Consider the following 11,931-nt stretch of genomic DNA (forward strand, 5'->3'; position numbering starts at 1 on the left):
CTTCATTATTCACTTGCATTGATTGAAATCCATTGCGTTTTATAGTCTGAGATGGTGAATCATGTCTTGTCACGTTTGCAGGCTCCTTACCACTACTCAAACAAAAAGCTGCACAGCAGTCTCAGTATGAATCATGTGTTATTATTGAACTCAGTGCATGGATCAAAATATAGAGACAGATTTAGACAAATGTATTTAATGGACCCTGGGGCATACAAGTTCTATGATCCCCAATACCTGTTACTGTAGGTCTGTGTATCAATTAATGTTTTCTTTTTTTTTTTTCTATCTTTTGTATTATGTTTAGACTATATAGGCTATTCTAGGCTATCAAGTTAGAGATAATTAGGTAAATGATCTTAGCTATTCGGCTTAGGAGGCCATCAAACTGTTGTTTCAATCAAACATTTATCAGCCAGAGGGCTAGTGCACCACTCTAGACTGCAGAAGAAGAAGAAGAAGAAGAAGAAGAAGAAGAAGAAGAAGAAGAAGAAGAAGAAGAAGAAGAAGAAGAAGAAAAAGAAAAAGAAAGGAGGAAGGAGGAAGTAGAAAGAAATGGAAAGTTGTCAGGCTGGATATGGGAGGCATTAGCTAACAGATAACACACCCATGACACATTCACGAGTGTTTTCTGTCAGCCCATACTTTAAAATGTGGCAGTTTGGTATCTGTCAGCAGTGACGTATGTGGCGAACCGGTAACACCAGAACCGCTGTCACTGTTTTCATTGCTGTTTGTGCTTATTACGCGAAACTTTACTACGAGCCGAGGGAAGCAGAAAACAGGTCCGTCTTCCTCCCACTTTCTACGTTACTTTATGCTGTTCACAAGGTTCATTATTAGAAGGTAGGTCAGCTCAGTATATCTGAATTCATAACATTAACTTTAGGTTAAAACAAAAACAAAAAACAACCCTGCACCCGGCAGTTTCTTGGGTGGGTTGGCTTTCGTGCCAAACTCCATTCAAAAAGTAGGTATTTTTAAGGTAGCGCCATTGTTTTCATGGTAAAACATTTGAGTTTCTTCATTAATCTGACTTTTCTCTGCGTCGTTTGAATCCACACTGTCCTTCGGGATACATAGGTTTGACTTAGTGGCTCGTATTTCACTGCAATGTCACCTTTTGATGAAGTTGGTCAACGTATGAACACAATACAACCGCATTAGCTTACTTTAGTTTTTATTTTGGACTGACTTAAACAGACCATGAATTTAAGGCAAACAGCGTGTACCAAACTGTCCAACGTAGAACAGAAAAACGTAGTTAGTAACTGAGGTTAAATTTGAAGACTGCCTGAAACCAATCAGTTTAGTTATTGTGACTAAAGGAAGCTTTTACCCATTGTCACGTGCCTGAGTCAGATGTGTGATTTCAACCAGTGGAGATATCAATCCTGAACTCACTCTCTAAAACACCATAATTGTCACTAAAGCTGGAATGATTAGTCAATCTACAAAGAATTTTAATCATTTAATAATTGATTTAGTCATTGTTAAGCTCTCTCAGATATGAGGAATTGATACTTTTCTTTGCCACACATGATAATAAGATGAATATGTTTGGGCTTTGGGATGTTGGTGTGTTTAAATAATTTTCTGGCATTTTATATACAAAATAAATGGTCAATAAAAAAATAATCTGCATATTAATCGATAATGAAAATAACCATTAGTAGCAGCCCTAATTTTCAATAGATGTTCTTGTGCATGTGCAAGATAAACTCTGCCTCATGTTGCACAGGTTTTGCAGAGAAGTTTGAGAATCTGCAGATTTGACAGATGAAGCTGTGGACCGTCTCAAAAGTGCAAAAGGATGCAATTTAAAATTACATCACATCTATATTTTCTGTAATACAACCAACAGTATTTTTTTTTCATTATAGAAACACTTGAAGAGAAGTGTCACATGATTTTTACTCAGTAGTTCCCTGTTTCTGTAAACATGGACGTGCAGTCCATCAGATTAAAGTTTTAATAAGAGATGAACAAGAAAGGCTTTTTTATCAAGCCTTGAAACTGAAGGTGTAGAGATTTCTACTTATTGTGCTAATACAGTTGTACGTCTTATAATATTAATTAAACTTCAAATTCATAGATTACACACAAGAGGTTATTGTAAAAACATAGACTTTTAAAGCCTGAATACTAAAATCAAAACAGATATGTGTTGTTATTTCCCTAAATAATTGAACTGTTATCTTACTTCTATCTCTCATGGTCTTCTCCCCTGGCTTCACAGAATGTCTTCCACTCTTTCCCGTCACGTCATCTGGGAGTCCGAGGGGCTGGTGGCGTACCTTCACCCGCGGCCCTGGACCCCTGGCTCTGTTATCCTGGAGAGCAGCACCGCTGGCAGCCCAGGAGGAAGCATCTTCCACCTGCAGGAGCCGGAGTATTTATCCTGGCTGCTGGGGGCGAGAGCTGTCGCTGAGCTGCTGTGTGACAGGTTGGGGGTTCGGAGGTGTGCGCTGGTCAGCAGACCCCACAAAGACAAACCTGCCCAGGTGAGGGCTTCTTTGACTTGTTGACAGTGCAGTGGAATCAGAGCAACTTTTTGAAGGTTTATAATGATATTTTAGGATTAAAGCTACTTTTTGCCAGTATTGATCTATGTACATTTCTGAAGCTTAGAAGTCAAGCGTTGCCGTAGAGTTTTACCCCTGTCATTTAGAGATTTTCCCTGGTGAATCATCAATAATGTTCTCACTAGGAATTACAGCTCCCATGAATCTTAGGTAGGGGTGCCCGCTCAAAGCCTTAAGGCAGATGCAGTTGTTAAAAACATTCATCCTTGTGAGAATAAGAAATGCACATATGTACTTATGAATTGTCCTATTAATTAAAAAAATATATATATAAAGTTTATTTAAAGGAGAATTATGTGGGAAAATGTTTTGATGCTTTGATTATTTTTATAGTTTGTTCATCATTTAAATTGTTCAACTTTCTGAGTAGTAAACTGCGAGCAAGAAAATAAAATAAAAAAAGTTTTGATATTTTACCACTTGCTAAGGTAAGTTTAATCAAGGCTTTAACAGACTAGACTTTAACAGAGTCCATTATTAATTGCTGCACTTCAGAAACAACCAGTGTAGCTGCTTTTGACAGAGCAACCACAGTGAATTTAGCTTACAGCTGAGTCCGACTCTGGAAAGCACCCATTTACTGAAACTGTACCACAGCCAAGATGGTCTTCAGCCCACAACAGTTTAAAACAGTGAATGTGAAAGCGTTGATGACTCCTGTGTTCATGTAAATATGAGTTTCAGTTGCGAAATACACATTTCCACAGATCAGTGTCCTCCCCCTTCATGGTCTGGATGCAGAGTGGCGTCCTCACCTGGCAGGAGAGGAGGAGCACAACGCCCACGACCCAGGGTACTGCACCTCCAAGACTGCCCCCCGATGGAGCGACTCTAGCCTAACTGACACCCAAACCAAGATTCGAGCCAAACTCCCGTTACCTGACGCCCCTCCCAATCTGACCTTCCTCGGGGACGATCCGACTCACCCTGGCTTGTTCTCGCGCATAGTTCGAGGGGAAGAGCAGCAGTGGCGGGTGTGGGAGGACGAGGGTCATGTGGCCTTTCTCACGCCTTTCCCCAACTCCCCTGGCTTTACTGTGCTGGTCCCTCGCCGACCTTTGACCTCTGATATATTCAGACTAGAAAAAGCGGACTACGAAGGACTGGTGCTGGCAACCAGGAAGGTGTCGCAGCTTCTTGAGGAGGGGTTGGGTGCCTGCGGGGTGGGGCTTATTTTTGAGGGTTTTGAGATTGATTATGCTCATGCCAAGCTGATACCACTATTTCAACCTTCATCATCTGGGGCAGGAGATGATGTCGCTAAACCCAGATCACCCCAGTTTTACCCCACTTACCCTGGATATGTGACCTCAGAAGACGGACCTGAGGCCAGCCTGGAAAGTCTGAAGGAGATTCTCACCAAAATCACTCGGATTTAAAACTAATAACCAAAGTTTGATTCCTACTTGTGTGCCTGTGTGAATCATGAAAGGAATTCCTCTGTGCTTTAGTTGAGCGAGAATAACAAAAACACAACTTAAAATGTGGCGGTCATTTTACGACGGGATCACGCGACGCAGTCATTGCTACATTATTGACGAGCGTCACAGCTGGTGTAATCAATCACAAGATGGTCTGTAGTTTTACCTCATGTCTTAGAGTGGACGGGAATGATTTAAACTGGGATACAGTGATCTGTGACTTAAATGAATGTGAGCCAGGAGCGTAAACTGGATGGCAAATGGGTTGTTCCCTAATTCCAACCTCTCTATTTCCAACCCCCCTTGCTCGGACCACACCCGTCTACGGACTTGTCCTTCATTTTGATTCCAACTACGCACCTGTAAATTTTCATGACTGTATCTTTCACGGTTGAGACGCTATATCAGTAACATCTGTCCACAGATGGACAGATAATCACCTGCCAAAGGACTCAAAACCACCTCTGTGGTAGTTCCTACTGCAGTAGGTGTATCCAGCATTTTTGTTGCCAATACTGGCTGTACTGGATAACCTGTTTTTTTAAGTGGACGTCTTATAAGTCGTGTCTTCAGACAGTCACCGAGCACAGTGATGCTGCTTGGCAGTGTATAATCAGCCGAGTAAAACGATGCCAAGTGAAGTGATTTGTTGCCAGTCGAGTGGAACATCACATTAAGAAATCAAGCGTCTGATTAAAGAATTAAATCAAAGCGGAGGCTGCAAAACCAGCAGTGTGCTTCTATCAGTTGTGCAGGAAACTGAATATGATCTCAGTCGTAAAAAGCTGCATGTGATAAACTGATTGAACCAAAATGTAAAAGTGAAGTACAGCTGATGGTTTGTACAAATGAGAAACTCTGTCCAAAATAATACAAGATGCCATATCATCAAAAATAAGTCCTGTCAGCTCATACATATTTTGAAATGTAATTTATATGATATGAGACTCATTAGTATGTGTATTTTTAAATAGTAAGCCTTTTTTATTTTAAGTATCTGTGTAAAATTTACTTTCTGAAATCAAAATACGAAATGCAAAGACAACTCTGCACCTAAGATTCTGTCACACATGTACTGTGAGATGAACACTTGTACAACTGTACTATGTATAATGAAGTTTTTTGTTAAAATAAAGACTTTTTTATATCATTCACCATATGCTGACATTTTAATAAACCACAAAAATCATCCAAAAGTATCTCAAGAAAGAGAAAACGTCAACCACAGACAAGTCATTTTATATTTTTACGAATTACCACAACACATCATTTAAATCAACAGTTTAAATCCTATTTGTCAGTATGTAAATTCTTCTTAAAATGGGAGTTGTTACTTCACAGTCATTATGCTGCATATTTGTCTTCCTTTACTAATTACAGTGTGTTATGTATTTAGTTTGTTAACCACTTATATAATCTGCCTGCCCACTCATTACATAGCTGCTAATTGGTCCCATAGCGTGTCTCTGATTATGAGGCTTAATTACTGTCTGGCTTAGTGTTTAATCAATGCTCTGTGAACCAGGCACTGCTCCAGGCTGTCATTAAAGTGGACAAAAAGATGTATGGGTGCGTTAATGAGAGGAGGTTTTATACCGGTTTCCATAGGAACAAACTCGGCTCGTCAAGGAATAATCTACATTGGTACAAATTATTTGTATTTGATCTTTTGGAGTACCCAGCAGCCTTATCTACTGTTACTGTAGTTAATGATTTTTTTTTCCTCTGGGGATGTTGTGTGAACTTAATGGAAACCAGTTGCTGGTTGCACAATAGTAAATCTTCCTGGTCAAGGTAAAAAAAAAAAGAGAGTTGCTCCTTACGTTTTATCTAACAGGCTGCCCAGCAAACTGTGTAAGAGATAGAAAGCTTGCAATACCCTCAATTTATGCATTTTATGATGATTATTTTCACTGTCACACCTCCCTAATGATAAAAAATAATCAGATGCTGTGTTCTGTTTTCAGATAATCTACCAACAAAATATGTTTCAGCTTTCTGGTAAATTTTTACTGTTTGTAACGTAATAAATTAATTAACTTAAATATGTGTTTAAACATAGTGTAAATCACCTGAATTCCACAACCAGTTACTGCTACACTTTTACTACACTTTTGCTACACTTAGTTGCAGTTAGCGTTAGCGTTGGGCCAGAAGTTTCACTTTGCTATCCAGGGTGTGCGCTCTCAGTCATGACGAGATTTAACTTCAATTAGTTTGTTATATTGGTGAAAATAAAATTATGCATAATAATCTTCTGCATAATAAAAACAGATGCTAAAAAAATCAGATGTCAGTCAGTTAACATTTTTGGAGATATAGGTGGCTTGATTACACCTTGGCATCATGTGGCTGCTTAGACAAACTCCGCCCACAGCAACTGCCGTCCACACGCTCCATCTTTGTAATGTAGAGAAGAGGCTCGATGCTGCAGCTCAGGTCCATGATGGAGAACACGCTGATGCTGATCTGGCAGCGAAACGCCACAAACGAGTAGTACGACACAAAGGGCATGAGCGCCACAGGCGGCAGGTAGTTGACCACGATGATGGCCAGGATGATCAGCACCATCTTAAAGGCCTTCTTCTTCACCGGATGCATCTCCTCCTTTCCCGCCACAGAGCGGCGGAGAACCCAGATGACTGAGATGTTGCAGAAGACCATGACCGCAAAGGCGAAGAGAATCACACCGCTGAAGACCTCGTTGACACTCATGACTCCCAGGGTGCACTTGGTGAGGCCATAAGCCAGGACGAGACCCCAGACCACCACAGAAATGCCAATGCGGATCTTGTTGTCACGGATACCAGTGAACAATACTGGATGGACCACTGCAATGTAGCGGTCCAGGCAAATACACACCTGGGGCAGGAGACCAGTGAAAAAATTTAATCTTACAGTGAACTTCAGTTAATTTTTAAAAGTAGTTTTAATAGAACGGAAACCTGCTTGAAGGAGTTGAATCAAAATTACTGAACTTGAATTTTAACTGATAAAAAACCGAAGAAGACTTTTTGATAAATGTCAGAACACGTTTTCCAGACATTGATCCAAGTCAAAAAATTGTACTAAATTAAGATTTAAATATCCAAATCTCTAATTCTGCCTTGAGACAAAATACCTTTAAGAGATTTCTGTGTAAAGTTTTTTTTTTAATCTTTAAAAAAAAAGATGTTATGATCTGATAATGGTGCAATTTGGATCAATTTCATATGATTTACCATTATGTATGAAACTTATGTTGACAGTCTTATCAGCTGTATTACATTTAAAATAGTGCAGCAAAAACATGTCCATATTAGTTAAGTATTAGACATAGTAACTCACCAGAAAGAGTGGTGCTACATCTTTGATCCCGTATGCGAACCTCTGAAAGTACCAGATACGACTGTCACCCAGCAGCAGCCGGTTGGCCATCTCTATGGGTGTCATCAGGCAGAAGTAGGCGTCCAGGATGGCCAGGTTGAAGATGAAGATGTCAGAGGTGGAGGCGTCACTCTTCTTAGTGGCGATCTGCCAGATGACCAGGACGTTACAGGGAGTCCCCAGAGCCAGATTGAACACCTTGACCCCAAAGTAGAAAATGAAGCCATAAGGGGCCACGGCACACACTGGGAACTGGTACCATGGTGGAGTTATATGGTGGCCACTGACAGTAGTAGAGTTCACATAGAGGTTGGTGGGCGGATTCTGCGTAGTGTTGAACATTGCGGGGGAAAAGGTTGATGCTGGACGAAGAGGCTAGCTGCGAACGAGAAAAAAATTATGTGGAGTAAAGGGTTACTTTAAAGAAACCATATTTTATTTCTGCACAGTTTGACCCCTAAAGAATGCCAGTTAAATGGTTTAGTCCAAACGCTACCATCGAAATCATGACAATTACAGTATGTCTTTGCTTGTGATCTAAAAATCGCAGCTTATCTTACCTTAAATGATTCACAGTGTCGAACAGTTCTGGTGTGCTTCACCAACTGCAAAACTCCTCTGCATGTAGCACCAGATCATCAGGACTAAGGGCTTTTAAAAACGATCCACAAGGACTAATGCCATTTTTGGATTGGGCCAGTCTCAAGGATGTCGGTTATCGCTCAACAACATGGTGACTGACTGAAGCTGTGATTGGGCAGTAATGCAAAGATGCCAAGATGTCTTCAGTGATTGGATGCATACAAAGGGGCGTGTTTAGGTTGAAACTGAGTCCATGTAGAGTTATACATGCTGCCAGGGCAAATAATAATGACTTTCTTGCCTTAGTCTTTGAGTAATTAATGTGTGTAGGGGACTCTGTCTTTGCCTTCAGGGCAGAACAACCCACGTGCAGAATATAGTACTGCCAAGGCTGTAGTGTTCATTAAATTGCCTTTTAAATCCACATTTGGGAAGAATGCATGAATGTGTTTCACATGCACAAAGCAATATTCTGAGTTGTTGTTGTTGTTGTTGTTGTTGTTGTTGTTGTTACTTTTCATTTTCCCTCAATTATGACTCATGTTAGGGTGTAAAAGGGTAAACTGATCCCAGGTCTGGTCCTATGGGTACTTTAACTACAGCAGCACTTCATCTCACTGATGCAACTGTACACTGTTCAGTAAACAAGTGATGCAAGTTAAGCATTTATGAGAAATCTAATGCAAGGTGTTACTAATGTGCCCGGACTGAGAAATAAAAATAAAACCCTATTGGGAATACAAGCGACAAACACCCACTTACAGAAATTGTGCTGTGTGTTTTGTAACATTTTTCAATTACCCAATTTTACACATGATCACTTTATTTGTCAACACTACTCAACCTGTAAAACATTTGTAAAATGTCTTGACTGTGGAGGAACTTATTTATGAATAAGTAACCCAGAGCTCATTGGGGGTATTTATGTTTTCTTAGATTTGATGTCAAATATAATGTTAGCCTGCACTACAAACTTAGGGCAAAGGCACTTAACATAGAGGGTCTATTGAAAGATTATATCAAGTTGCATTATGGGAAATTAAGGATCCAGTGTTATCAAGGCCTCCATAGGTGAAACCACTGAAATTCTATATATATTATTTACTGAGGGGATTAAGTTAAACGGTACAGACAGCAAGTTGAGACCCAAGAAACCAGATTCAATATTTCTCAATGGTTGACTATGTCAACTCTCTCCAGTTGCAGTGAATATGCTGTTTAGAGCTTCAGAACTCTCCACAATACAGACGGAGATGATAATGATACACTAACTTAAAACATCCAGCTTTATATCAAATGTAACAGGCAAATAAATCAGGAGCAAAGTCACAATGGTGATTAAATATAGACATATATAAGACTGTTGCTTTCTATTGTAGTTTGTGGTTTGGGATTACTGCTACTTGCTACTTGGTATCAAGTCAAATCAAGGCTATGTTGGTTATGAGAAGGTGACTGTGGCTATTCAAATGCAGGACATGGTCTGGTTTCTGTCAGGTGGTTGTGTGTGGCCATCCATATCCATCACTATCTGTATTCATCTCTGAATGCTGGGACTCCTGGTGAAGAACACTGTTTGACTTGACTGTTAAATGTGTCTTTTCACTTAAATTACCCGCGGATTCATGAAATTATCTTTTGAATATTTGGAGAAAAACACAATTTGCCAATTTTGGGGAAGGAAGGTACATAACCACTGTAAAGAAGTATTTCCACAGTAAAGACATCCATGTCACATGTAGAGATATCTTTGATCATATCTGGACCAAGTCATTGATTTTGGAGATAACCTAAAACATAACTATAGTAATAACAAGCAAGAACTGTGCATATTTTCTGATTACAATGCCTGTACCTCCTGTTGATTAGCTTATCATAATGACTTGATGAATTAAAATGAATGTATGGGCATATCTACTCTTTGATGTAATCTGCAAATAAAATCTGCAAATAAAATAGAACTTATTAAAACATGTAAAAAAAATATCAAATACAGTGTTTTCTCAGTCTTTCTCTGAGTTAAGCAACAAGTTGTTCTAAAAGGCTGTTGAAAGTAACAGTTTTTCCCCCAAATGGATAAATGTTTGACATCAATATTGGAAATAAGGTGATACATGGCAGCATCCCTTATACCTTAAGTTATTCAGGCTCGTGCTGTACAGTCAGACATTATTCAAACTTACAGAAGGTTTATTTTACATTCTAGTGGAGATCCCAAAGTTGGGCTGATGCACAAGACATTTAAATTATGTTCGTTTGCTGGAATGGTGCTGACATAAAGAAGAGAGTCTTGGGTTTGAATATATCAGTAACTGTAAACATTATACAGGTGCAATGAAGATTAACATGCTGATCAACATTGTACTGTATGTGTGATATAGAATGTGAAATTAAATGAGTGTTTCTGATGCCTACTTAAAAGTAAATATGAAGAGAAACTGGACAGGTTAATGTTAGAAGACGCGAGTCAAAGACAAAACAAATTGTGATTATTCTATACGTCTCACTGGAGATTGTGTAACTTGAGCAAATGAGAAGCTGGGCCTCTCAGGCACATTATGCATTCTTGAAATAAAAACATTCTGTGCACAACCACGAGTCTGACAGAACAAACTTCACCAAAGCTATGACAACAGAACGATAATGATTTTAATGGGTACCATTAGAGTGAAACAGACTTTGCAGAAGAACACCTGGCGTGAGATAAATTTAAATGAAATGCAAATAAAGATGTAATATTTGTGGATACTGGTCAAAATGTTTTATTCTGAAAATATAAAACAGGATTTAGTTTTTTTGGATGTGAAGGGAGCCTCATGAGGATGTGTAGGAAACCTGAGGTTTTTATGCCTTCCTATGCTATGACATTCTCCTGCCTTGGTATACTGTGCCATTTTTGTTATATTTTATGCCTTACTATACTATAACATTTTTAATAAATTTTATGCCTTAGTATACTATGACTTTTTTTGAGGTTTTTATGCCTTACTAATCTATGCCGTCTTTATGACATTTCATACTTTACTATGAGGTTTTTTGAGATTTTTAAGCCTTACTATACTATGATGTTTTTTGAAGTTTTTATGCCTTATTATAGTATGATGTTTTATGACATTTTATGCCTTATGACATTGATATATTTTTTGAGGTACTATACTATTATTATACTAACATTTTTGTGACATTTTATGCCTTATTATACGTGATGTTTTCCTTAGTATACTATGCTGTTTTTATGACAATTTATGCCTTACTATACCATAATGTTTCTTGAGGTCTTTATGCCTTAGTACACTATGATGTTTTTATGGCTTAATATACTATGACATTTGTATGTCATTTTATGCATCATTATATGGTGATGATTTTTGAGGGTTTTTTGTCCCTTGATACACTATGACATTTTAAGCCTTACAATACTATGATGTTTTTATCACATTTTATGCCTTACTATACTATGACGTTTTTTGAGGTTTTTATGCCTTCCTATGCTATGACGTACTTATGCCTTAGTATACTATGCCGTTTTTATTATATCCTATGCCTTGCTATACTATAACGTTTTTAATTAATTTTATACCTTAAGGTACTATGACGTTTTTTGAGGTTTTCATGACTTAATATATTATGACATTTTATGCCTTACTATACTATGACATTTTTATAACTTTTTATGCCTTACTATACTATGACTTTTTATGCCTAACTATAGTATGACTTTTTATGACTTACTATACAATGACTTTTTATGACTTACTATACAATGACTTTTTAATGACTTTTTATGCCTTACTATACTGTGACTTTTTATGCCTTACTATACTTTGATGTTTTTATGACGTTTTTATGCCTTACTATACTATGTCGTTTTTATGACTTTTTATGCCTTGCTATACTATGACTTTTTATGCCTTACTATACTATGTCGTATTTATGACTTTTTATGCCTTATTATACTATGATGTTTTTATGACTTT

General features: G+C 38.2%; 2 protein-coding genes across 4 annotated transcripts; one reads left to right on the plus strand and one right to left on the minus strand.

Moving 5' to 3' along the window:
* The first annotated feature begins 450 nt into the window (after positions 1 to 450).
* On the plus strand, positions 451 to 5,160 carry LOC111671833 (uncharacterized). 3 transcript variants are annotated; one of them, XM_023429057.2, is made up of 3 exons: positions 451 to 846; positions 2,240 to 2,504; positions 3,293 to 5,160. In XM_023429057.2, exons 1-3 carry the CDS (start codon positions 818 to 820, stop codon positions 3,962 to 3,964), a joined length of 966 nt encoding a protein of 321 aa, XP_023284825.1. In that variant the 5' UTR covers positions 451 to 817; the 3' UTR covers positions 3,965 to 5,160. The 3 variants fall into 3 exon arrangements, with proteins under 3 accessions (XP_023284825.1, XP_023284824.1, XP_023284826.1); XM_023429056.2 differs by having other exon boundaries at positions 451 to 785; XM_023429058.2 differs by lacking the exon at positions 451 to 846 and adding an exon at positions 852 to 970.
* A 1,177-nt stretch (positions 5,161 to 6,337) lies between these two features.
* LOC111671873 (G protein-coupled receptor 4) lies at positions 6,338 to 7,714 on the minus strand. Its single transcript, XM_023429105.2, has 2 exons — positions 7,334 to 7,714; positions 6,338 to 6,868 (listed from the first exon to the last, which is right to left on the minus strand). Exons 1-2 carry the CDS (start codon positions 7,712 to 7,714, stop codon positions 6,338 to 6,340), a joined length of 912 nt encoding a protein of 303 aa, XP_023284873.1.
* Between the last annotated feature and the right edge of the window lie 4,217 nt (positions 7,715 to 11,931).

Source organism: Seriola lalandi, unplaced genomic scaffold (assembly GCF_002814215.2).
Source record: "Seriola lalandi dorsalis isolate HSWRI2012SDOR001 ecotype SW California unplaced genomic scaffold, Sedor1 jcf7180002054887, whole genome shotgun sequence".
In the NCBI taxonomy this organism is placed as follows: domain Eukaryota; kingdom Metazoa; phylum Chordata; class Actinopteri; order Carangiformes; family Carangidae; genus Seriola; species Seriola lalandi.

Bases quoted from the DNA above. Each gene is read 5' to 3' on its own strand.
- LOC111671873 (XM_023429105.2), bottom strand. From the start codon at position 7,714: ATGTTCAACACTACGCAGAATCCGCCCACCAACCTCTATGTGAACTCT. The intron at 6,869-7,333 runs GTGAGTTACTAT...CTCCTGCCCCAG, and splicing joins ATGTAGCACCACTCTTTCTG to GTGTGTATTTGCCTGGACCG.
- LOC111671833 (XM_023429056.2), top strand. From the start codon at position 685: ATGTGGCGAACCGGTAACACCAGAACCGCTGTCACTGTTTTCATTGCT. The intron at 786-2,239 runs GTCCGTCTTCCT...CTGGCTTCACAG, and splicing joins CCGAGGGAAGCAGAAAACAG to AATGTCTTCCACTCTTTCCC. The intron at 2,505-3,292 runs GTGAGGGCTTCT...ACATTTCCACAG, and splicing joins ACAAAGACAAACCTGCCCAG to ATCAGTGTCCTCCCCCTTCA.